Raw genomic sequence first — 25,445 nt, forward strand, 5'->3', positions numbered from 1 at the left:
ACAAGTGACTTTGTTGCTCTCTAACACTCAAAGGCCATTGGCAAGCCGCAGTGTAGAATTATTCAGCTACACAACAGCCCTCGGGAAGAAGCTATCTTTCAGTCTTACTGTTTTGGCTAGGATGTTTCTGTATCTCCTACCAGATGGCTGGAGATTGAACAGACGTCTGGGATGGGGTGGTCTTTAACGATGATTTTTGATTATTGATGTTAACGTGTTGGTGTATTGAATGGCCTTGTGATGTTGTCAGTTGGCATTGTAAGTGTCTGGAACCTGGTTTATCTTTGTTTTCCTCCTTGCCACAGGTCACATGCCTGACATGCAACTACAAATCCAACACAATTGAACCATTTTGGGATCTTTCACTGGAATTTCCAGAGCGATATCATTGTCTTCAGAAGGGTGCGAACCAGCATAAAGAATGCACCCTTACAGAAATGCTGGCAAAGTTTACAGAAACCGAGGCGCTGGAGGGGAGGATTTACGCCTGCGACCAGTGTAACAGTAAGTGATGCACGAGTTTTCCGCTCACTTTCATGTACGTATATCGCAAGCGCCATGCGGTAATTATTTTTAACATACGCATCGGTGGAGCCAAGTGACACTGTGTGTATTTGTTCAGTCCATTGTCATTCGACTTCTTTGATGAAACACAATCTATAGTGTCTCTATCTTACCACAGCTGCTAAAAGAGCTAGTTCAAAGGCTCTAGCTACTGTATAGAAAGGTCAGCTCCACTTGGTCCTTGCAAGTCAGCATAAAGAATACACCCTGACTGAAATACTGGCAAAGTTTACAGAAACTGAGGCCCCAAAACCCACCTGTCGACATCTTAGGATTTCAAAGTAATGGAACATTGTGGTTTCCTCGACTGTGTAAGTCCAGGGAAAACAATCTCCGGCCCCACCAAACGTGTGAGATTGACGTGCGAGCCCATCCCAAAACCCCCTGTTTGTGTGGATGCTGCGTGATTTGTTACCCTGTTACAAATGAGTGCCACGAAATAACAGACCGCATACAATTAAACAACTTAGCTTTATAATTCTTAATTTGACTAAAGGGTTAGTTGAAGAAAGAACAAAAAAAAAGGGCCCATTTTAATGAAACAGTCTAATGTGCACAAGTTGGAGCTGTCAGTTTCCCCGATGTCAATCCTCCATCGATCACCCCAGGCTTCGTCGAGTCACGGCCCTGCTCCAAGTTGAACCCTACGACCTCTTCTGTCTGGCGTCTTCTCTCTTCATCCCTCTCTAACAAAAGCCCCAAGCCCAACCTTAGTGTTCCTCACCAGAGAAACCTCCCCTTAATTCGACCATCGTAATTGGATGGCACGCAATTCTCCTATCTCTTATCTTCAACAGTAACCCAAGCACTCCAGTGTGTGGTGAAAACTGCTCAGCGGATTATCGGCACCCAATTGCCCACCATTGAGAATATCTACCATAAACGCTGCCTGGGCAGGGCGAAAAGCATTATCAGGGATGCATCTCACCCTAACCATGGACTTTTTACTCTTCTCCCATCCGGTAGGCACTACAGGAGCCTCCGTTCCCGCACCAGCAGGCACAGGAAGAGCTTCTTCCCTGAGGCTGTGACCCTGCTGAACCTCACATCACAGCGCTAAGCAGTATTGTACCCATATTGTACTGTCTCAGTACTTTTATATTTGTGTGCTGTAGCACTTACTTTTTATTTGCAGTTATTTTATAAATAATTATTCTTTTGCTCTTCTGGTCAGATGCTAATTGCATTTCATTGGCTTTGTATCTGTACTCGGCACAATGATAATAAAGTTGAATCTAATCTAATCTAATCTAATAAACGGAAAATAAGCAGTTTGCACAGAACAGCACAAATTATCTATCTTATCTACCCATCTTATCTATCATATCTACCCTAATCTATTATTACAGCATCACTGGCACCACCTACTCACCATCAATAACATATATACAGAAAGGTGGTAGGAAAGGTGCGATCATGAAGGATCACACCTCGTGTTCCATTTGTCCAACTCTCACGGGGAGGAGGCTACGTAGCATCCACACCAGGGCCACCAGACTCAAAAACAGTTAATTTCCTCAAGCAGTAAAACTGATCAACACCTCCACCCACTAACCCACCCCTCCACCTCAACCTTATAATTTCCTGTTAGAGTCACCTTATGTATAGACTAGCATCACTTTATGGACATACTATCTATGTATATAAGCTAACTTATGTATTTGTATTTATTGTGTATCTTTTTATTATTTAGTTTTCTTTATCTTGTTGTGGGTTTTTTGTACTGCATTGAATGTGGAGTAACAATTATTTTGTTCTACTTTACTGACATTAAACAATCTTGAATCTTGATGTCACCATATATTACCCTGAGGTTCATTCACAGTAGCTACAAAGAAACACAATAGAATCAATGAGAAACTACACACAAGTAAAGACAAACAGCCAGTGTGTGAAAGAAGACATACTGTGCAGATACAGAAAAATAGATACTGAGTTCTGGTTAAATGGGACATATTGTGACCAGTACATTTTGGTCCAATTAAAACAGCTGCCCCAATTAGCCAAAGTTTCATGGAAGTAGTTTAAAAAAAGTATTAAAAAAAGACAAACTACTATTTAAATGAAATACAGAACAAATTAGAACACTATCAATACTTATACAGTACTATAAAACTGTGTATTAGTTATCGGTGGAGGAATTCATCCAGTGTCTGTCGCTTTGTTCTTTTGATTGACTGTAAATGAACAAAATCAGCGCAGGTACCTAGTGAAGGTAATGGACTGCCTTCGAACAGTGTTTTCAACGATTGCATCCTCCAAAGGTTACTTTTCATTGTAACATCCAAGATGTTCGTCAATACCTTCATAATTACTAACTTGTTAAAACAGTGAACAACAGGAATTCTGCAGATGCTGGAAATTCAAGCAACATACATCAAAGTTGCTGGTGAACGCAGCAGGCCAAGCAGCATCTATAGGAAGAGGCGCAGTCGACGTTTCAGGCCGAGACCCTTCGTCAGTCCTGACGAAGGGTCTCGGCCTGAAACGTCGACTGCGCCTCTTCCTATAGATGTTAAAACAGTGAAATTGTTTCATTTTCATTCCCAGTTGTTTCTGGCATCTCCAAGCCTGACTGCTTGAAACCACAGTGAGCAAAACAACTCTGAACTGTCTTGCTGCTTATTTCATGCCAACTAACAGTGACAAAAATCACTGCTTTTTGAATATGAACATACGCAACTGATGCTATTTAAATGCCGTTCGTTCTAAGCACAGTGCTGTATCTAATGGCTACAGAGGTGCATGTGTCTGACGCTATTTAGAAAACTGTTCGGTAACCATCTCCAGCCCCAATTAAGTGCATAGTTTCCTAAATAAACAAGGGGAATTATGATCAATGTTATTAATAATATTGATGACATGAGTTGTAGAGTCCTTGAAAATGGGTTGTGGAATCATTTTCGTGTCGAAATGAATGAAGTTATCTACACTGGTTCAGGAGCCTGATGGTTGGAGGTTAATGACTTTTCAAACAATTTCATCCCCAATTTACTGTAAGAGACTTACTTTGTTATCAAACAGAAATAAAGACACAGACCTCAGTATACGGTTAACCCTTTAATACGCGATCATGGAGAGCTGTTTCAAGACTTTGCCAATGTCAAGTTACATCTTAAATGTATACAGTAAATTTTGGGCACAAGCCAACAGCTAAACATACTTGGTCAGCGATTTGAAGAAGCACTTGTTAAGTATCAGCCAGTCTACAAATGTTTCCGTGCGGTGCACAAAATTAGAACTCTACGTCCACATTCAGTTCCCCTATTAGCCAGACGGACTCGGACAAAGGTTAGCAATACCTCATTATTGGTAAGACAGAGTCTGTGTCTTATCCTGTTACCCTCATGACCCAAAATGGTGGATAAAACTTAACTAGTCAAGATTGACAACAAAATTTAATATTCTTCCGCCTAACTGTCCCTGAACCTGGGGAAGTGGGACCTAAGGCTCCTGTACATCCTTCCCAACGAGAAGAGAGCTGTATTTTTATCACCTCTCTTTCCAATTGTGTCTCTTCCACATCACTCTCACAACCAGCACCACACCATTCGGTGTCATCCAGTCTCTCGTGCACTCCACCTTCTCACGAACGTTTCTTTCCCCTGGGAAATACTGAGGTAGTCAAGGCTGACAACAAGATCTAATTTTCTTCCACAGTTCCCTCCTTTTCGATCATCCTATCAACCTTATCCCTTGTCCACCTTTTCAGGACTCATCTCTATTTCCTCATACCCAAGGGGTAAAGGCCGCATGTTTAAATAAGCTTCTTCTTCATATTCTGGATCAAGAGATTCCAGTTTAACTTGTGGGGATAATTTTACAGGATTTGCCGGAGGCCACGCTATCCAAGAACAGGCAGATCATGTGGCCATGACCACTAGCATAATCATTACCAAAATTAGCCCTTAATGAATGAGGGTTCCCCACTATAAGTCGGTCTTTTCTCTGCACCCACTCCTTACCATTAACTAACCTGTCCTGTTTTTCTGGCCCCAGAACTTTTCAGCTGTTTGAGTAGCTACATGCAATCTAGGCACGATATGATTTGTTAAATTGTAGTTAGGCATTTACCATCCCTCAAAGCAATTTCCCTTAAGGAATACCCATCCAATTAACATTTATGTAGCTTGTTCTTCTGTTGATTATCTGTTCCCTGCTGTATCCCATTCCTTCCTTTTGTCTGGCCAGTAAAAGCTTTTAAAATTGCTGATTATTTTATCGAAACATTTTTACTTTTTTTTATCAAAGGAAATTGGCTTTGTGCATAGGAATCCTCAATCCCAGTCAATCTCACTATATATTCCAAAATCCAAAACACTTCCGGCCCCAATCGTTTCGGATAAGAGGTACTCAACCTGTACTTGCATTAATGAGCAGATATACAGGAGTACCTAAGAAAGTAGCCACTGAGTATATTTTCATATGTGAGATACTTTGCTCTTCAAGAACAGATATAATCCATATTTTTAACAAGTACTTGCAATTTCTTAAGCACATTGCTTTCCATTCTCACTAGACTAAATTGTCCTACAATTGTTTGAACATAGAAAATAGAAATCTACAGCACATTACAGGCCCTTTGGCCCACAATGTTGTGCCGACCATATAACCTGCTCTAGAAACAGCCTAGAATTTCCCTACTGCATAGCCCCCTATTTTCCTAAGCTCCGTGTTCCTATCTAAGAGTCTTTTAAAATATCCTATTGTTCCTGCCTCCACCACCCTCACCAGCAGTGCATTCCACGCACCCACCACTCTCTGCGTGGAAAGCTTACCCCTGACATCCCCTCTGTACCCACTTACAAGCACCTTAGAACTATGCCCCCTCGTGATAGCCATTTCAGCCCTGCCTATCCACATGATCAATGCATCTCATCACCTTATACACCTCTGTCAGGTCACCTCTTATCCTCCATTGCTCCAAGGAGAAAAGGCCAAGTTCACTCAACTTATTCTCATAAGGCACGCTCTCCAATCCAGGCAACATCCTTGTAAATCTCCTCTGCACTCTCTCTATAGTATCCACATCCTTCCTGTAGTGAGGTGACTAGAACTGAACACAGTGCTCCAAGTGGGGTCTGAATAAAAGACTGGGAACTCAGCACCATGTGTCCGAGACTTCTAACTGCCAACCAGACCACCTTTCCTTGGGACAGAGCTAATTTCAAAAACACAGCTGAAGCTTGTACTGTCCAAAGGTCTGGAATAACCCATGATCTGAAAAGGCTTCAGTACTTGATGCATTTAACTGAAAGTCTGAATTAACGTTTTAATTAACAGAGATGGAGTGTACTCCAAATACTGGCGTTTGGCCTAACCCTGTGCTGTTTAAAAATAATATTGCTGTTACCTTTCAGGGAAACGGCGAAAATCCTCACCAAAGCCTCTCGTCCTGACAGAAGCTCAAAAACAGCTAATGATATATAGACTACCTCAGGTCCTCCGTTTGCACCTTAAACGATTCAGGTAGGATGAATTTGCTACAGCTTCGAAGGATTCTTCTGGTACCTATCAATTCGTGCAACTCTTGAACATTGATTTGTTAGCAATCCCAAAAATGAACGCCACTTTATTGCTGCACAGATCTTCAGGAAAAAATCCAGACTGTATTCTGGTTCTGCTTTAGTGTATCCATGTAATGCATGTGTATTTTTGTGAGGTCCTGAAATAAGTTGTGTAACTTGTGTCTCTCCCCTCCTGTTCAACTTGGCAAGCCACTGGGGAAGACTCCTTGACAGTAGTACCTGTACTTAATGTTCTGCTGCATTAAATGTCAATTTACAAGACTCAGATTGTGGGTGTAAAAAAGCCTTGCTTTAGTCAGAGGGTGGTGAATCTGTGGAATTCTTTGCCCTGGGTGGCCGTGGAGGCCATATCATTGGGTATATTTAAAATGGAGGTTCACAGGTTCTTGAGTAGTTAGGGCATCAAAGGTTTCATGGAGAATGGGGTTGAGAAAGCTAATAAATCAGCCATGGAGAGCAGACTTGATGGCCTGGTTCTGCTCCTATGGCTTCTGCTCTAATGGATGTGCTTTTAGTGAGAAAAGGGAGTGTCTACTTTAAGAATGCTGTTACTGAAAGAGCAGGGAGAAGCCAAGCCACATCACAGCACAATCCAATTTCTAAGTAAAATTAATTCAAGGATGGGTTGCATGAAGATTTTGATTTAGTTCTACATCATAGAGTCATACAACATGGAAATGGACCTCCTGTTCCAACTAGTCCATGCCAACCAAGATTCCCCTGTCCAAGCTGGTCCCATTTGCCTGTGTTTGGCCCACAACCTTCTCAACATTCCCTACCCAAGTACCTGTCCAAATGCCTTTTAAAAATTGTCAGTGTTCCTGACTCAACCACCTCCTTTGGCAGCTCAGTCCACATAGATACCACCATCTGTGAAGAAGTTGCTCATCGGGTCTCTTTTAAAACCTTTTCCCTCCCACCTTAAGCCTGTGCCCTCTAGTTCTTGATTTGCCCACCCCGGGGGAAAGAAATACTGTATTCATCCCAACTCGTGATTTTATACTCCTCTGTAAGATCACCTCTCAGTCTCCTGCGCTCCATAGAATAGAGTCCTCACCTCTCCAACCTTTCCCTATAACTCAGTCCCTCAAGTCCTGGCAGTATCCCTGGAAATCTTTTCTGCACTCTTTCCAGCTTAGTAACATCTTTCATGTAGCAGGGCAAGCAAAACTGAAGACAATTCTGCGCTGTATCTCAGTAAAAATAATAAATGATCCTTAGCCAGGTTTCCATAAAGGCTATAATATCCCAGTTCCTTATAGCTATCCAAGCCCTCAGTTCATCAGACACTTTACCTGTGGCACTTCCACACTTTGAAATCAGTGCCACTTACTCCAACAGAGGTTCCTTAGCTACTGGCTATTCTCCTTGCCTGTCATGTTGACTTACTCCCACTGATTTCCCAGGCACTTCCCAGCCTCTCATTTGCCTCCCTGATGCTTGGAATCCCACCTCCCTTGCCAGTCTAGTTTAAACGACACCCAGTAGCAATATAAAATCTGCCTGGCAGGATATTGGTCACCCTGAAGTTCAGGACCCTAGAATTTGTTGAGTCTTGTCAATACCTCGTGATTCGACCTTTCACCTTCCTGCTCTTCATGGTTAAGTTGATCGACTGTTTTATTTAAAGGAAATGGTAAAACACTGACTTTGGTTATCTTGTATAGAATGTGAGGTTGTTTTTACAGGGCATTGATGTACTGTACCCGTGTTCCTTATTTCCCTCTTGATGCAGCTACTGTGTTTTTAGGTGGTCTGGGCGCAACCATCGTGAAAAGATAGGGGTGCACGTCAGCTTCGACCAGGTGTTAAACATGGAGCCTTACTGCTGCGAAGGTTCTTCCTCCATTCTCGGCAAAGAAAGCTTCATCTATGACCTCTCGGCTGTGGTGATGCATCATGGGAAAGGATTTGGCTCAGGACATTACACTGCATACTGCTACAACACCGAGGGAGGTCAGTTTGCCACCAGGAAATTGTAAATGCGTCCATGCTAAAGCTACTTTGGAGCTATTGCCGCACGGTGGCCTAGAGATACGTTTTACAGTGCCAGCAGCCTGGGTTCTATCCCCACCACTGTCTGTAAAGTTCTCCCTGTGACCAACGTTCCCTCTAATTTGTAATGGCCAGGGGTGCAAAACTCTTGCGCTGTGCAACAACGTGTGCACATTGAATTTTTAAGTGGAAGTAAACCTGAAGCTATTCTAAGGATAATAAGCCATTCCTCTTTAAACAAACTAGTAGTTCTTATGCGCTTCATGGCCTTTGCTTAACAGTATAAATAATCCATTTCTAAAATCTGCGGACAAATCATCGCAAACTCCACATTGTCCACAGCGTCCAGAAAAGGAAATGCAATTGTGTACAATCATGAAATATACTCAACGTGCCTATGAGGTAGAGGGTGACAACTTTTTTGTGCACAGTTTAAATTTCTTCATGCACTAGTAGCAGAAGATGTGAACGCGCACACCTAGACGGAACATCGCCTGTGACTGCATGGGTTTCCTCCAGGTGCTCTGGTTTCTCTCACACTCCAAAGACATGTGGGTAACAGTTAGTGACTTCTGGGCATATGCTGTGTTGGTGCCGGAAGCATGGTGACATGTGCAGGCTGTCCCCAGCACATCCTCGGACTGTGTTGGTCGTTGACGCAAGCAACACATTTCACTGTGTGTTTCGATGTTTCAATGTACATGTGAGAATCTTTATCTTCAGAGTTCCTTTTCCCGGTGTGTCGCCAAACTCAGAAGATCCAGCTTCCTTCTCAGTTTGTGCCAGCCTTCCCCTTATTCCGTCAGATTTCTGAACGGTCCATGAACTCTATCTCACTCCCTTCTTTACAGTGAGTTGTTATGCCTGCACGGTTCTGCTGCTGTAAAACAACACATGTCACAACATGGCAATAAACCTGATTCTGATTTAAAGATTAGCTTTATTTGTCACATGTACATCAAACCATACAATAAAATTTGTTGTTTGCATCAATGACCAACACAGACCGAGGATGCGCTGGGAGCAGCCCGCAAATGTCACCATGCTTCTAATGCCAACATAGCTTGTCCCATAGCTTCTAACCCTAACTTGTACATCTTTAGAATGTGGGAGGGAACTAGAGCCCTTTGTCACGGACCCCGTGACGGGAATAAAGAACCAGCAGAGATGGAAAACACTTTGGAGTCCAGATTTGCTATGAACTAATAATATTTATTAGTAACTACGCAATACAGTAATATAAATGTACATAAGTCAAACAGATTAGCAATGATTATATATAAAAGTAAGTGTGGAATATATATGTATGAAAACCAAGCTTCTTTAAGTCTAGGGGTAAAAAGATACAGTCTTATGATGTTGAGTAAAGTTCAGTTCAGTTCGTGGTATTTAGTTGAGTAGTGATGGAGAGAGAGAGAGACACGAGTTGAGTCTTCAGATGAGCTGATGCCGTCGATCTTCTTGTCGTCCTCCAAAATCCTTTACAAGTCACCGACTGTGACTTTAACCAGGGGGACTGGTTTTCCTGTGGTGGAGCTATCACCCCGGCAAGGGTGGACACATAGACAACTCCCCACCGGTCAACCCCTTCCTTAGCAGTGGAATAGCAATTTGGATCGATCCGCCTGATCGATCCTCCAAAACCCACTTTCTCTGTGGGCACAACAATGCTCATTCAGTGTCCAGATCATGTGTCTGAGGTCTGTATCATCTGACCTCCCATTTATTTCACCAGGCTGAGCATCACCTGTCATTCAAAGAGTTCCTCCTTCCTTTGTCTGCAAAGAAATGCAAGCAGGCAACAAGTCCTTGAAGAAATGTCAACAACCTGCTGAAAATCATAACATCGAGTGTCCATTAAATAACACCGCCTTCGGTCACCATAGCAACTTACGAGCTGCTCGGTGCTGTCTCCAACTCCAAACTCAGTAGAAATCCAAAGTTACTTCCAATGCCTTAAAGTGACAGTCCAACCATCAATCTTCATCTCTCTCTCTCTCCTTTTCAAAAGCAACATATTGGTGGTAAATAACTGTCTGTCTCTCCTTTCCAAACAAACCATCAATGATAAATGTCTCTCTCCAAACAGTTAATAGGGGCACTCCTGGATCCCCTCACACCTTGGATTCATAAGTCACAGAACTGAGTACGGGAGTCGGGATGGTGAAGTTGTATAAGACGTTGGTGAGGCCAAATTTAGAGTATTGTGTGCATTTCTAGTCACCTACCTCAGGAAAGAAATAAATAAGATTGAAAGAATGCAGAGAAAATTTACTAGGATGTTGTCAGGACTTGAGTCATAGGGGAAGGTTGAATAGGCGAGGACTTTGTTTCCTGGAGTGTCGGAGAATGGGGGGAGATTTGGATAGCGATATACAAAATTATGAGGGGTATGGATAGGGTACATGTAATCAAAACTTTTTACACTGAGGTTGGGTGAGACTCGAACTAGAGGTCATAGGATAAGGGTGAAAGGTGAAATATTTAAGGGAAGCTTTTCACTCAAAGGATGGAAAGAACTGCTAGCAGAAGTGGTGGCTGTGGGTTCGATTGCAACGTTTAAAAGAAATTTGCATAGGTACATGGATGGGAGGGGTATAATCGATGGGACTAGGGAGAATAACAGTTGGGCACGGACTAGATTGGCCAAAGGGCCTGTTTCTGTGCTCTAGTGCACTCTGACCCAGAGGAAACCCATGTGGTCACGATGAGATGTATTAACTCTGTACAGACAGCGGTGGGATTTGATGCTGTAAAACATTGCGCTAGTGTACTGCCCTGATTCTGATTCTGACTTGGCCCCTGTTACTGGGCTTGGAGTCACAAACGTTCCCCTGGAGGAACTCAGCGGGTTAAACAGCTTCTGTCAGAATCAGGTTTATTATCACTAACAATATGTCGTGAAATTTATTGTTTAGCAGCAGCAGTACAACGCAAGAGATAAAAAAAGATGACTATTAAGTTGCAAAATAAGTGTGCGGAAGAGGAACAGTGAGGTTGTGTTTATATGTTCACGGACTGTTCAGAAACCTAATGGCAGAGGGGAAGAAGCTGTTCCTAAAACACTGTGTTTGGGTCTTGTACCACCTCCCTGATGGTAGTAATGAGAAGAGAACGTGTCCTGGATAGTGAGGGTCCTTACTGCTGGACGCAGCTTCTTGATCACCTCCCCTTGAAGATGTCCTTGATGGTGGGGAGGGATGCGCCTGCGATGGAGCTGACTGAGCTTACACCCCCCTTCCGGTCCTGTGCATCGAACCCCCCCCCCCCACCAGGTGGTCAGAATGGGGCAGGAGGAGGGGGTCGACATTTAGGTTCGAAACCCTGTGTCATGACACAGCAGGTGTTGCTCGACCTGTTAAGATCCCCACAGTGGGCTGTTTGCTGCTCCAGATTCCAGCATCTGCAGATGCCTGGGCCTGAGGGCGAACATTGACAGCCCCGAGGCAGGTGCCTGGCTTTTCCGAGGCCAGATTCCACCTTTGGAGATGCTCTCGCCTTCCAACCACGTTCCCTGTCAGAATCAGAATCAGGGTTATTATTCACATCAGTAAAATTGACCCTAAAGAGGATGTACCTCAGCTGGAATTTTAAACAAAAGTCATAAGGACACGACCCACCCAGCCAACACACTTTTCGCCCCTCTTCCCTCCGGGAGAAGGCTCAGGAGGGAACAGCTTCTTTCCAACTGTGATAAGACTGCTGAACAGATCCTGACCCGGATCTGGGCCGTACCCTCCAAATATCCGGACCTGCCTCTCGGTTTTTTTGCACTACCTTACTTCCCATTTTTCTATTTTCTATTTCTGATTTATAATTTAAATTTTTATATTTACTAATTTTTACTATTTTTAATATTTATTATTTGTAATCCAGGGAACGGGAAGCGCAGAATCAAATATCGCTGTGATGATTGTATGTTCTAGTATCAATTGTTTGGCGACAATAAAGTATAAAGTATAGAGCTGTACAGCACCGAAAACAGGCCCTTTAGCTCATGCCAAATTATGACCCTGCCTCATCCCATTGACCAGGACCCAGACCATATGTCCTATCTAAAGTGTAAAACAGCCTCAAAGTCCATTTTACCTCACATCAAATGATGCTGCCATTCACTTTCACAAAATGCATTACCGTGCAAAGATGGGATTTCTTTACCAAATCCACTAAGTGGTATTGGAACCAAGGCAAGCAGACAATCTGATGTCCTGATCTCCCTGATTCCATTCCCATCCCTATCAGCGATAGCCTGCAGGCACTACCCGGGCACTCAGTGGCACGGGACGAAGCAGTGACCCGGCAGTGCAGGGGTTAACACAACGCGTTACAGTGCCAACGATCAGCGATACCACTGCCTGTAAGAGGTTTGTACGTTCTCCTCGTGACCGCCAAGTGCTCCGGTTTCCTCCCACATTCCAAAATCCTACAGGTTAGCATTAGTACGTTGTAGGCTGTGTTGGCGACATTGCAGCCTGCCAAGCACAGTCCTCAATTATTTAATTTGATGCATTTCACTGTACGTTTTGATATTCATGTAAACCTAATCTTTTATGGGAGGCGGTGATCATCCAGTGTTAAAGCTATCAAGTGAGGTTGGAGAGGCAAGAACTTTATTCCCTGGAGCCAAACAGACTGAGAGGAAATTTTTATAAATTAGTATAAAATCATGAGGGTGTAGATAGGGTGAACGCACAGTCCTTTTCCCAGGGTTTTGGAATCAAAAATAGAGAGCAAAATGTTTCAGCGGAGACATTTTAAAAGAGACCTGAGAGACCAGTTCTTCACACAGAGGATGGTATCTATGTGCGGTGAGCTGCCAGGGGATATGTTTGAGACATGTACCATAAGACATAAGAGCAGAATTATTCCATTCAGCCCACTGAGTCTGCTTCGCTATTCAATCGTCCCTCTCAACTCCATTTTCCTGCCTTTCCCCATAACTTTGACACCCTTATTAATCAAGAACCTATGATCTTCTGCTTTAAGTATACCCAGTGACCTGGCCTCCACAGCTGTCCGTGGCTCAGATTCACCATTCTCTGGCTAAAGAAATCCCTGTTCTAATGGAATGTACTCCTATTCTAAGGCGGTGCCCTCTGGTCCTAGACTGCCCCACCATAGGAAACATCCGCTCCATGTCAACTCTATCTAGGCCTTTCAGTATTCGATAGGTTTCAATGAGATCCCTCTTCGTTCTTCTAAACCGCTATGAGTACAGGTCCAGAAACATCAAACTCTTCTCATATGTTAAACCTTTCATTCCTAGGATCATTCTTGTAAAATAACAACTTATTTACGGTACAACTTAATCAGAATCAGAATCCAGTTTAATATCACCAGCATATGTTGTGAAATTTATTGTTTTGCAGCACCACATTGAAATACATAATAAAACTATAAATTACATTAAGTAGTACAGTGCAAAAATCTTACATGTATATAGCTAGTGTGCTTAAGTCCTGCACGGTACTGTAGTAATTTTCTGTATTGCACTGTACTGCTGCCACAAAAAAAGACATTCAATGACATATGTGAGTGATGGTAAACCTGATTCTGATATGGGTCTCTATTGTGGACTGAGAGTGGGAAGCGGGCAGGGAGACAGGAATCATGGTTGGGAAAAGGAGACGGGAGAGGACGGGGAGCGGGAAGCACCAGAGAGACGTTCTGTGATGATCAATAAACCAATTGTTTGGAATCAAATGACCTCGCTTGCCTGATGCCTTGATGTCTTGGGGCTGCACCCTCTCCCCCCCCCCCCACCGCCGCTGGCACTCTTTCTCTGCCACCTGTCCCACACCCCTCTCCTGGTGCTCCACCCTCGCCATTCCCAACATCCTTTGCTCCTGCCAGATTTACAAACTCGCTCTCCGCTCCATGTTGACAAATGCTGTACTGTGCAAAAGTCTTAGGTGCCCTAGCAATGTACAGTATGTACCTAAGACTTTTGCACAGTACTGTGTACAAAAATAAGTAGTACAAAAAGAGAGGGAAATACTGATGTAATGTTCATGATATCTGAAGGCAGGTGCAAAGAAGCTGTTCCTGAAGCCTTGACTGTGTGTATTACTTAAGGTACAATAGCAACCTTTAGAAGACAGTTGGACAGGTCCATGGATTGGAAAGGTTTAGAAGATAATTGGACAGGTACATGGATGGGAATGGTTTAGAAGACAGTTGGACAGATTTAGAAGATAATTGGATAGGCACGTGGATTGGAAAGGTTTAGAAGACAGTTGGACAGATATTTGGATTAGAAAGGTTGAGAAGACAATTGGACAGTATGTGGATTGGAAAGATTTAGAAGACAGTTGGACAGATTTAGAAGATAATTGGACAGGTACATGGTTTGGAAAGGTTTAGAAGACAGACAGATTTAGAAGGTTATGGACTCAAGTACTGGGAAATGGGACTAATTGGATGGAGCATGGTGGTCGACATGTACCAGTTAGGTCTGTTTACTAGCTGTATAGCTCCACGACCTACTGGGCTGGGAAGGTTCCTGGAGAATGCACAGTATACAACAGATTATCCAGTTATTTCACTGACATTTAATGAACAAATATTATTACTGAAAACAGGGAAGGAGCTTTACAGCAAACAGGATATGTACTGGATTACGCAGCTATTTATGCCCTTTAATTAAAGATAAGGTGGGTGCCAAAATAGTGCAGCAGGTAGCACAGTGCTCTTGCATTCAGGACGTCAGAGTCTGGAGTTCAATTCTGACGTCCTCTGTAAAACAAGAAGTTTGTACATTTTTCCTGTGTGCATGTGGGTTTCCTCTGAGTGCCCTGGTTTCCTCCCACATTGCAGTGACATACCGGTCAGTAGGTTAATGGGTCATTGTAAATTGTCCTGTGATTAGGGTGGGGTTAAATCTATGGATTAGGTTGGCGGGGCTGCCAGAGGGGTCTGTTCTGCACAGTATCTCTAAATAAAATAAATACACTAATGCTTTATTTTACAACCTGTAATACCCTTTTCTGTCTCCTCTTTAGGATTTTGGGTCCACTGTAATGACTCCAAGCTAAATGTGTGCAGTGTGGAGGAAGTTTGCAAGACCCAGGCCTATATTCTCTTTTACACTCAAAGAACCGTGCGGAGCAATGTGGAGTTTGTCTCAAAAATGCATTCTGAACCTCAGGTGCCAACTCGGAATACAGAAAAGAACAGGAGACTGACCTTCCCCTGAATATAAATCTTTACTGGAATCCTCTGAAGCCACCAGGCATCGTCCGGCGGGATTCACGTTGGGGCTGATTAAACGCTGTTGTGTTCTCATGTGGGCTACACAAAATGCCCTAGGGCTCGTTTACTGAAGCGTATATAGCTTTCCTATGCATACAATGGTAGGGTTTAATTCTGTACTTGTCAATTAAAAAAGTGGTCTTTTCAAAGTGTCTATCTGCCCCAAGCAGGTGATATGGCTGTCTGCTATATTAACAGTCTTGCCGTCAGGTCTCTCTGGATATTATTTCCATTGTTGTAGGTTTTGTCTCGTAATTTGTGTTACTAGTTGGTCTTTCAATGCCACCATTTCGCACTCTCATCTTCATCCTCCATCTCCCAGAAGGTGCCTTTGTTTGCCACTTGGTTCATTCAGTGATGCAGGTACACAGGTTTCAGCATTTTCCCAATGTAAAAGACGTTCCCCCGTGGGGCCGATCACTGACTGTGTTCACGCAATGATCCAGGGGCTGTCCGGCCTATCACACTGAATGTTCACTACTTAGCACAGGCTCCAGCAGACCCTCTACGACTGACTGCCAAAGTCACAGAGCAACAGGGAAGCCTTGTCCTTTTTGCTCCCGCTACGTGACTTCACACTTCCACCAGAAAGACTTGCGTTGTGATGAGTTACTGTCACAGCACCAGTCCGCTTGCCAGGGACACCAGCAGCTCCTCCACGCAGCCCGCGAGGAAGTCACCTTCTATGGTAAAGTGAAACCCCGGCCAGATTCAAAACACGTGAGTGTTGGGAGCAAACGTGGGTGAAGTGATTTCGCACTAATGGTTCCGTAATGAGGCTGCTGGATTTTATACAAGAGTAGGAATTGTTAGTATTATGGACAAAAGAACTCTGCCACTAAGGCAGTGTATGTGTAGCTGATCATGCAGCTCTGTAAATGTAAATTAAGAATTTTTGAAATAAATGTGGGAGATTAAATCATTTTTATTCAATGTGATCTTGTGTGTGAGTATTGTAGATTACTGGTTTTTGCTTCTGAAAATTGTGAGACCTCTGTGTTCACTATATTTTGGTTCACAGTAAGGGTTTTGTAAGATGCAGGGGACATTGTTCAGAACAAAATAGGAAATGCAACATTTGACTGCCCAGTCGCCTGTAAAGTAAAAAGTTTAAATGTCCACTGAGCTTTCAGAGAAGTGTACCTCAAAGGCCGGTTGTTCCAGAGGGGTTGAACATAGACGGCTAGAGTTCCTGTGTTACACACACAAAATGCTGGAGGAACTCAGCAGGTCAGGCAGCATTTATGGAGGGAATAATCTGCTGAGGCAGTCTTGATGAAGGGTCTCGTCCCCCAATTTCTGGCATTTCAGGCAGCAATGGTGGTCCTTCATCTGTGATGGGGTTCAGGGCATCCTTCATTGTGTCAGTAACTTCCTCTCTGTTTTCACTACGGTCAGTCATGCAAGTCCCAGGTGGAGACTTGGGAATACCGTCACTCTCAGATGCAGGAGGATTATTGGATTCTTCATTGCCATTTCCTTAACAGTTTTGTTTCACCAGTCAGGGTTGTTAGCCGTGGGCTGAGCCCCTGAACCTGGAGGACCAGTGGACCACTCTTAGTCTGACCTCTACCCTTTGACCTGTTTGGCCTGGGTGACCCTACCAAGAGCCAAAGCATAAAGTCCTGACTCCAGCCAGCATAGCTCTCCAAGTCATTGAAGCACACAAGTCTCCAAACCACGACATGGTTGTGGTCCTCTTGGAGGTTGTCCCAAAATGTTGACTGTTTATTTCCCTTCCACAGATGCTGCCCGACCTACTGAGTTCCTCCAGCATTTTGTGTGAGTTGCTCTGCATTTCCAGCCTCTGCAGAATCTCTTGTGTTTAGGAGTTCCTGTGCTCGTTGATGGGGTCAGTTAACTGGTGTGATGGTGGCAGTATCCCAGGACTGGATTGGTGCCGGTCTCGGTGACTCTTGCACGAAGTTGTGTGCGTGCTGTCAGTCAGATCCGGGTGATGCGGGATGCGCAGGAGATACGCTTGTTCAATGGGAGTGCAGCATCAGAGAAGGGAAATAAGCGTGTGTTAGTCGCTGTGTTAGCAGTTCAGAACCAAGAACTGCTCTTGGGTTTTGGTACTAGGTTAGTGAAGGATTAATGAAATACCTTTTGTTTCTTGACTTTTTGTACTGTACAGCAGCTAATTTAGGTATAGTTTCATCAGGGTTTTCAATATTACTGAACTTGTTGTTTGTTTTTGCACGTGAGTGGTTTCAAGATATTAAAAATCTATCTCTCCGTCTTTATTCTGTCCTGAAAGCACTCACTCAAACTAGACACTGTGCCATGTCTGTGAAATAGATCTCAGCCAACGTCCTTTTCTTATCCTCCGTCCGACAGCTTAAAGTGCAATCGTTAGACAACACACTGAATGGCCACTTTATTAGGTACAGGAGTGGAAACCGGAACGACCGTCTACTGCTGTAGCCCATCCACTTCACGGTTCGACATGTTGTGCATTCAGAGATGCTCGTCTGCACACCACTGTTATTTGAGTTACTGTTGCCCTCCTATCAGCTTGAACCAGTCTGGCCAAACTCCTCTGACCTTTTCATTACAAGGCGTTTTCACCCACAGAACTGCTACTCATTGGATGTTTTTTGTTTGTCACACCATGCTTTGTGAACTCAAGAGTAGGCGTTCCTAACCTTTTATATCTCAGGGACCCCTACCGTTAACCAAGGGGTCCATGGACCCCAGGTTAGGAACCCCTGCACTAGAGACTACTGTGCATGAAAATCCCAGGAGATCAGCAGTTTCTGAGATACTCAGGCCACCCCGTCTGGCACTAATAATCAAACTCAAAGTCAAAACAATCACAATCAAAGTCACTTAGATCACATTTCTTTCCCATTCTGATGTTTGATCTGAACAACAACTGAACCTTTTGACTGTGTCTGCATGCTTTCATGCATTGAGTTGTACCATGTGATTGGCTGATTAGACATTTGCATTAACAAGCAGGTGTACCTAATAAAGTGGCCAGTGAACGTAGAGAAGGCAGTTCAGTGTTTGTGGAGACTAGACGTTTAATTTCACTTCCCAATTTAACTTCCCCCATGTTCATTATTGCATTGCAAAGCATCTCATCTTAATCACTCCTTCCCCCTCATGCTTTCTACCATAAAACTCCTTGAGCTTTATTTGTTTTCAATATCCACTTTCACTTCATGCAGCCGGTTTGAACAGGTTTAATGCCTTTTGCTCTGCTTCTTGTAAGGTGATTCAGACCGCACGGGCTGCTTGTTACATGGCTGACTACTTCAGCAGTAAAAGCACTGTATTCTTTATTCACCCTCTGTATGTCCCTTCTCTGCCTCGCGGCAACTGCAGCGCTCTCGACAAGCAACGATGCCAATGCAGAATATAGAACAGTACAGCACAGTCCAGGCCCTTTGGCCCACAGTGATGTGCCGACCTTCTCTCGTACTCCAGGATCAATCTAACCCTTCCCTGCCACATTGCCCTTCATTTCTCTGTCATCCATGTGCCTATCTTAGCTAATGTGTCTGTCTCTACCACTGCCCCTGGCAGTGTATTTCATGCACCCATCACTTACCTCTGACATCCTCCCCTGCACTTTCCTCCCAATAACTTAAAAGTTTTGCCCACTTGTATTAGCCGTTTCTGCCCTTGGAAAAAGTCTCCGGCTGTCCAGATGTTCAGACCGAACATCAGAATGGGGAAGAAATGTGATCTAAGTGACTTTGACCGTGGCGCCAGATGGGATGGTTTGAGTATCTCAGAAAATGCTGATCATCTTGTATGCTTCAATCAAGTCACCTCTCATCCTCCGCCTTTCCAAAGAACAAAGCCCTAGCTTGTTCAACGTGTCCTCATAGGACATGCTCTTTAACCTAGTTAGCATCCTGGTAAATCTCCTCTGCACTTTCTGTAAAGCCTCCATGTCCTTCCTATAGTGAGGCACCCAGAAATGAACACAATTCTCCAAATGTGGATTTTATGGAGCTGCAACATTATCTCATGGCTCTTGAACTCAATTCCCCCGACTAATGAAGAACAACGCACCATAAGCCGCCTTAACCGCTCTCAACTTGCACAGCAACTTTGAGGGATCTATGGTCGTGAACCCCAAGATCCCACTATTCCTCCACACTGTTGACGAATCCTGCCATTAGCCCTGTAAGCTGCCTTCCAAAGTGAAGTGAACTTTTCCGGATTGAACTCCATCTGCCACTCTCCCAGCCCAGCCCAGCATCTTGTTAATGCCCCATTGTAACCCACGCCAACCTTCGTCACACTCCACAACACCGCCAACCTTCGTATCATCTGCAAACTTGCTAACCCACCCTTCAACTTCATTTATAAAAATCGCAAAGAGCAGGGGGTCCCAGAGCAGATCCCCATATGCAAACCTTTTGCATTCTATCGGTATTATCAAAAAGGCACAATTTGAACCATATCTCAGCAATAAACTGGATCAGCAATGATAAACCCAGTGAATGTTTTAACTGTGATGCAGAAGTGCTGGCGTTGAATCCAGAGAGATCACTGTTTTTTTTCTAATGTGAGTCTAAGTCCACTCATCTGTGAGTCTGTGCTGAATGCAAATCTTTACACATCAATGAGAGAAGGGCTGGTCCCTGCGTCTGGGACCCACATGTTAGTTGTAACTTTGTCCCCTGCATCTGTAATCCACTTAGATGCACAAGAGCTATATGGGTTTCTGTAAACGAGTCCTGAGCACACCTAACAGGTACGGCTAGTGCTTGCTTTGAAGGTTTTTTAAAATCTCCTTTTACCCTTTCGGATTGTGCGACTGGTTTTGTGTTGCGTCCAATTTCCTTTGCAGTCCTGAGACAAGGTTGTAATCAGCGGCTTTTTCACAAGCACTGGAACTGTATGTGTTCTTTTTTTTCCAGCTCGACACTGGTTTTAGGTGGAGCTTCAGACTAATAAACTTTGTCTCAACACATTTCGGGCAAGATCTGTAATACAAAGTCGGTGCTAAAGATTCAATTAATCGAAAGCTCACCATTGTCTAAGTCCACACGAATATGTAAGACGTAACATTTTATTTTACACCCTCAAGATGCCCCTCAGTTAAAATCCAGTTTGCCTGTTGGTAGTAGTGAACAGGAGGGAATGTGAAGTCAGGGGCACAAGAGATTGCACATGCTGGAATCTGCAGCAACAATCTGCTGAAGGAACTCAGCAAGTTGTGCACCATCTGGTGGGGTGTGTGGTTTGGTAGAAGAAATTGTTGACCATTTATGACGAGGCCCTGAATCGGGATCAAATCCTGACCAGGAACATTAACAATTCTCTTCCCCTGTACCCCCACCTCTCCACTACCACCACCCCATGGATGGGATTTTGGTGCTTGACCTGCTGTGTTCCTCCAGCTGATTGGTAGTTGCTGCAGGAGGATTTATTAAAATAAAATCTCGCACTAGTGCAGCCCCCAAACTAAGTATTTTTCCCCTTGAGTCTTCCTCTGTAGTTCATTTTGTCTATGGTTTCTACTGCAGTCGATAGTTGGTGCGAATGTCCCAAATGGCTGGGTGTCAAAATTACAGAGCAGGATCCTACCAATTAACTCCACGATTAAAACTGAAATTACCTTCCTTAGTTATTTCTACATTTTCTCCGGATCCTTTGATACCTCTTCCACTGTTTCCCCTCCTCCTTTAAAAACTAAATCACTGGAGGAAGACAGTAGGCCAGGCAGGGTCTGTGTGGGGAAATATTGCAGTCGGCCATTTCAGTTCAAGACCATTAATTTTCTGCAAGATGCAGATGTGCTGAATTCCTCTAGCATTCTCTGCGTTGCTCCAGGTCCCGGTATCCGCCATCTGGTGCATCTCCTTTTCAGTGCAAAGCTTGAATTCACCGTCCATCGCAGCCTTTTGGAGCAATGTTCTGCCAACGTCCGCTTGTGGATTAACAGCATCTTGATTTCACCCCCTAATGAAAACTCTTATTTTAAAATTAATTTGCGCCACATAAAATCCATGAAACTGCCTTTCCCAGCATCTAGTCTCCGGCCTTCAAATTTCCATGATTTCTTTTGTGCCCACAGCTGTAATCCTCTAATTCCGGCCTTCTGCTCTTTCACTGTACACGGCTGTAACTCCGTCTGTCTCAAGACCTAAGCTCTGGAATTAATGCTTTAAACCTCTCCATCTCTGTTTTAGTTGTCTGAAATCTTGTGTTGACCAAACCTTGGGTAAGCTCGTTAGTCTCAAATGTTGGCTGATAGTATCACTGTGAAGTGGTTGGGGGAGATTTACCTTGTTAAAGTTATCCTATCAATCCGTGCCATAGGAAAGAACTCTGTACTCAGAGAATCCTTTAAACGACTTGAGCACTGTTTTTATCTTCACATTTTGCATAAATCAGGATTATTGAAAAGATTATTGTCTGCTTTTAATTAACTTGCTTACTCAGATTGAGATTACAATTTCCCCTCTATGCCATTATAAATGTGTTTGAATTCAAATTACTGAACAATTTGGATTCTGAATGATCCGAAAAGGACTCGTTTTGCACATCCTCTAAGATTCATCTTTCAGATCTAAGCAACTTAGGGACAAATATTGGTTATATGTGTACTGGTGGGAGTCCATTGTGGCAGAGATGGACTGATTAGTTTCATTTTGTGTGTTGTCTACATGTCAGAGCAATGGAAAGGGCTGTAGTTCTTTTTACCTTTTTATAGAAGATTTGGCTCATCTTTTTGGGAAAGTATTGAGGCCTGTAATTTTTTTTAAAGTCAAGCTTTAAACAAGAATATCCAAAATAGGGATTGTAATTTTAACGTTCTGCCACATGATGCCAGCAGTGAGCATTCTTAAGTTGTGTCTGATCTATGAAGCAATAGTTATATTGAACTACAATATTCAAAAAAAGTTCTTGATGCGAGGGGAGGGGTGCTGAAGATAGTCTTTAAGAATTTTTTCTTTATCTTTATTTAAAATAATTCCCCTTCTCGTTTTCATGATGTGCTCCTACCTCTAACAGAACACACTGCCCATGTGTTCCCCGGTGACAGATTATAATTCCCCGTTTGCGGAATTGTCTTGTAAGGAATGTAGAATTCTCCCATTTGTCGACCTGAATACAGTTCTCAATAGCTGCTTCAGCATTAAACCCATCTGTCAGCTGCATTGGAAAATTGCATTTGCTACCTTTTCGTACGTGTTAAATAGAAATTTACCGTAAATGTACTCCTCTTCTGAACCCCCATTTGCTGCATTAATATAAGGGGTTGATAGCTTTTGGTTAATCTGTGACCTGCTGTAACCTGTTAGACATTTCAGTCTACTGCCTAAGCTAGACATCTCTCCTCAACAGCAACATCGCTCTGTAATAATTACACATTCTGTTTCCCAGTGTTCGCTTTAAATCCTCCTGTTCGTTTTGGTAAGTCTTGTTGCATACCTGACTAGTTTTCCTAGACTCTCATTCATGTTAGTTTTATTTTTAAATTAGATTATAGCCTACTTGTAGACGGCTTGATATTTTTTGAAAATATATTAATTTAAATGTTTCCATTGTCGTGAACACTACAATAATTGGTACAAAGAGAATTGTATCTAAGACTTTGACAGGTATATTGTATGTTGTACTTTTCGTTTGTGAGGACTGTCTTCATTCCCTTCACGCACTTGCACTCTATACTGCGGCAGCTGAGACGAGCATGTATTAAGCCTGGAGGAGACACAGTCTTTATTGTGAATACCCACTGTCACCTTACAACTTGATGTCAAGGACTGTCACCTTCTGGATTCAAACAACACAAGACTGTGATGGTGCTGACTGCTCTTTGCATCTGTGAATACGAACTGTTCTTAACCAGCAGATTTTAAAAAGAACACATATATACTAGTGTACATTTTTGTGAACTTCATAATGTAATATATACATGAAGATTGTTTTTTTAAAAAAAATTGTCTGGTTTCTTTTATGTCATTGTTTTTATAAAAACAAGGTTTTACTCAGGCCTTTTGTTACCAGGTCCGCAAGGAGGTGTCGTCCAAGTTCCCTCCTATCGTTTACTGCCCTGCATTTGGAAAGCCCCAGATACACAGGCAGGGGGGTGGGGAGGGGAGGGGAAGGCTTCAATACCATCCTGAGGAGACCTCTTTTGTCATTAAATGGAAATTATAACAAGGCCAACTGGTTAGATTTCAGTTGGTCCTAGGGCAGCCAAGTAAACGATTGGTCTTTTTTTTTGGCATCTGTTATCCTCACAACCGCAATGGGAGGTGCCCAGAAATCAGATGCATGTGGTGGGTCTGGGACGGGGAAGAAAGCACCAGCTTGTACCCAGTCCAGTTGGCGCACAGAATAAATCCGGGAGCTTGTCAAGATTTGACCGTTTGAACTGATTGAAAGCTGCAAAAGACGAGGTAAATAGAAACCAGCTTCACCATTGTGGACGAGGTACCTGTCATTATTTTCCGTATAAAGCTCCTCAGCTAATTCCAGACTGGAACAAGCATACTGGTTTCCCCGGATGAGATTCGCCGCTGTGTTAATTTTACAATTCAAAGGTTTTAAAATTTTTTTTTACTCGGTGTTGAATAAGTCCAATGTTGTTAACGTGGCTGATGTTGTACAGCCGTGTAAAAAGTTATGTGAATAGGAGTGCATTTTTAAATGCTACTCAGCGATATTAACCAGCAGAACGTTATTAGTCTGAGTTTCAGAACAATCACTGTGTGAGAATAGTTAGGCTGACAGCACAAAATATTTTAGGAGGAACATTCCAAATTTCAATCCTCATTCCGGATTTGCAAATATTTATGTAAATGCCTGTGTAAATGGGGCTGGAGAAATGTCCACTCAAGAAGAGAAAAAAATTGTTTTAAGCACATGCATGAGTTTATTTTTTTGTTTTGGGATTTTTTATAGATAGTGCCATGAGCCCTTTGAAGGCACGTGGTAGCAAGGAGTGTGGCTGGAGCTGCTCGTGGATCGTATCGTTATGTTGGATGTTCAGTAGCAGGTTCTAAATGTTAGATTAGGGCACTTTGTGTGTTAGCAAATGTGGCTTGGTATTTACAGCACATTGAATCAGGGTGCAATCCCGTACTGTCTTGGTATGTCAACCAATCTGGATTTCATATCCTGTGATCTGATTTTTTTTTAATAGAAATGATTTTTCTAAACTTTTGTCTTTCTACATCTATTGTTTTGTAAGTTAAAAGTTCCTAATGAAAAAAAAATAAAGAGTACAACTTTAGAATTTAACAGTAATAAAATGCCTGTCTCTAAAGCATTTATTCTATTCCGATTGTCTCTCATCTCCATGGTAACAATTTGCACTGCTGCAGCCTCACATCATGTCATTAGATTTTCCAAATATTCTTCATGTTAGCTTGCAGAACGTTACAACACAGTAAAGGCCTTTGGAATGCAATGTTGTACCAAACTTTTTGAATTGAATTGACTTTACTTCTTACATCCTTCACATACACGAGGAGTAAAAATCTTTCTGTTATGTCTCCATCTAAATGTACAATGTGTAAATTATTGTAATTTGTAATAAGTATTATGTACAGTAAGATATACAACAGACAGTCAGTATAACTTAGAAATACAATTGTGTCAGCGTAAGTTAATCAGTCTGATGGCCTGGTGGAAGAGGCTGTCCCAGAGCCTGCTGGTCCTGGATTTAATGCTATGGTACTGTTTCCTGGATAGTAGCAGCTGGAACAGTTTGTGGTTGGGGTGACTCGAGCCCTTTTTACTTACCTATCGCTGTAAGTGTCCTGAATAGTGGGAAGTTCACATCCACCGATGCGCTGGGCTGTCCGCACCACTCTCTGCAGAGTCCTGCGATTGAGGGAAGTACAGTTCCCATACCAGAGAGTGATGCAGCCAGTCAGGATGCTCTCAATTGTGCCCCTGCAGAAAGTCCTTAGAATCTGGGGACTCATGCTGAACTTCATCAACCTTCTGAGGTGAAAGAGGTGCTGTTCTCACCACACAGCCGGTATGTACAGACCTACTATTTTAAATGACTTCAAGATCAATCTAACCCTTCCCTCCTACATAATCCTCCATTTTTCTATCATCCATGTACTTATCTCGAGTGTCCTTAATGTGTCTGCCTCAACCATCACCATGGCAGCACAT

At 43.1% G+C, this 25,445-nt stretch overlaps 1 protein-coding gene across 4 annotated transcripts in view; it reads left to right on the plus strand.

Annotated features, from left to right (window-relative positions):
* Positions 1-24,552, plus strand: part of usp49 (ubiquitin specific peptidase 49) — a 106,522-nt gene extending 81,970 nt beyond the window's left edge. For 3 of the 4 annotated variants that reach the window (XM_063065229.1, XM_063065232.1, XM_063065231.1), the window contains 4 exons: positions 306-504; positions 5,925-6,033; positions 7,828-8,048; positions 15,089-24,552. In XM_063065229.1, the coding sequence (XP_062921299.1) occupies positions 306-504; positions 5,925-6,033; positions 7,828-8,048; positions 15,089-15,282 (723 nt within the window). In that variant the 3' untranslated portion in view covers positions 15,283-24,552. The remainder of the gene's footprint in view (positions 1-305; positions 505-5,924; positions 6,034-7,827; positions 8,049-15,088) is intronic. The other variant, XM_063065233.1, reaches the window with a different exon arrangement.
* Positions 24,553-25,445: the final 893 nt, after the last annotated feature.

Source organism: Mobula hypostoma, chromosome 13 (genome assembly GCF_963921235.1).
Source record: "Mobula hypostoma chromosome 13, sMobHyp1.1, whole genome shotgun sequence".
Taxonomy (NCBI): domain Eukaryota; kingdom Metazoa; phylum Chordata; class Chondrichthyes; order Myliobatiformes; family Myliobatidae; genus Mobula; species Mobula hypostoma.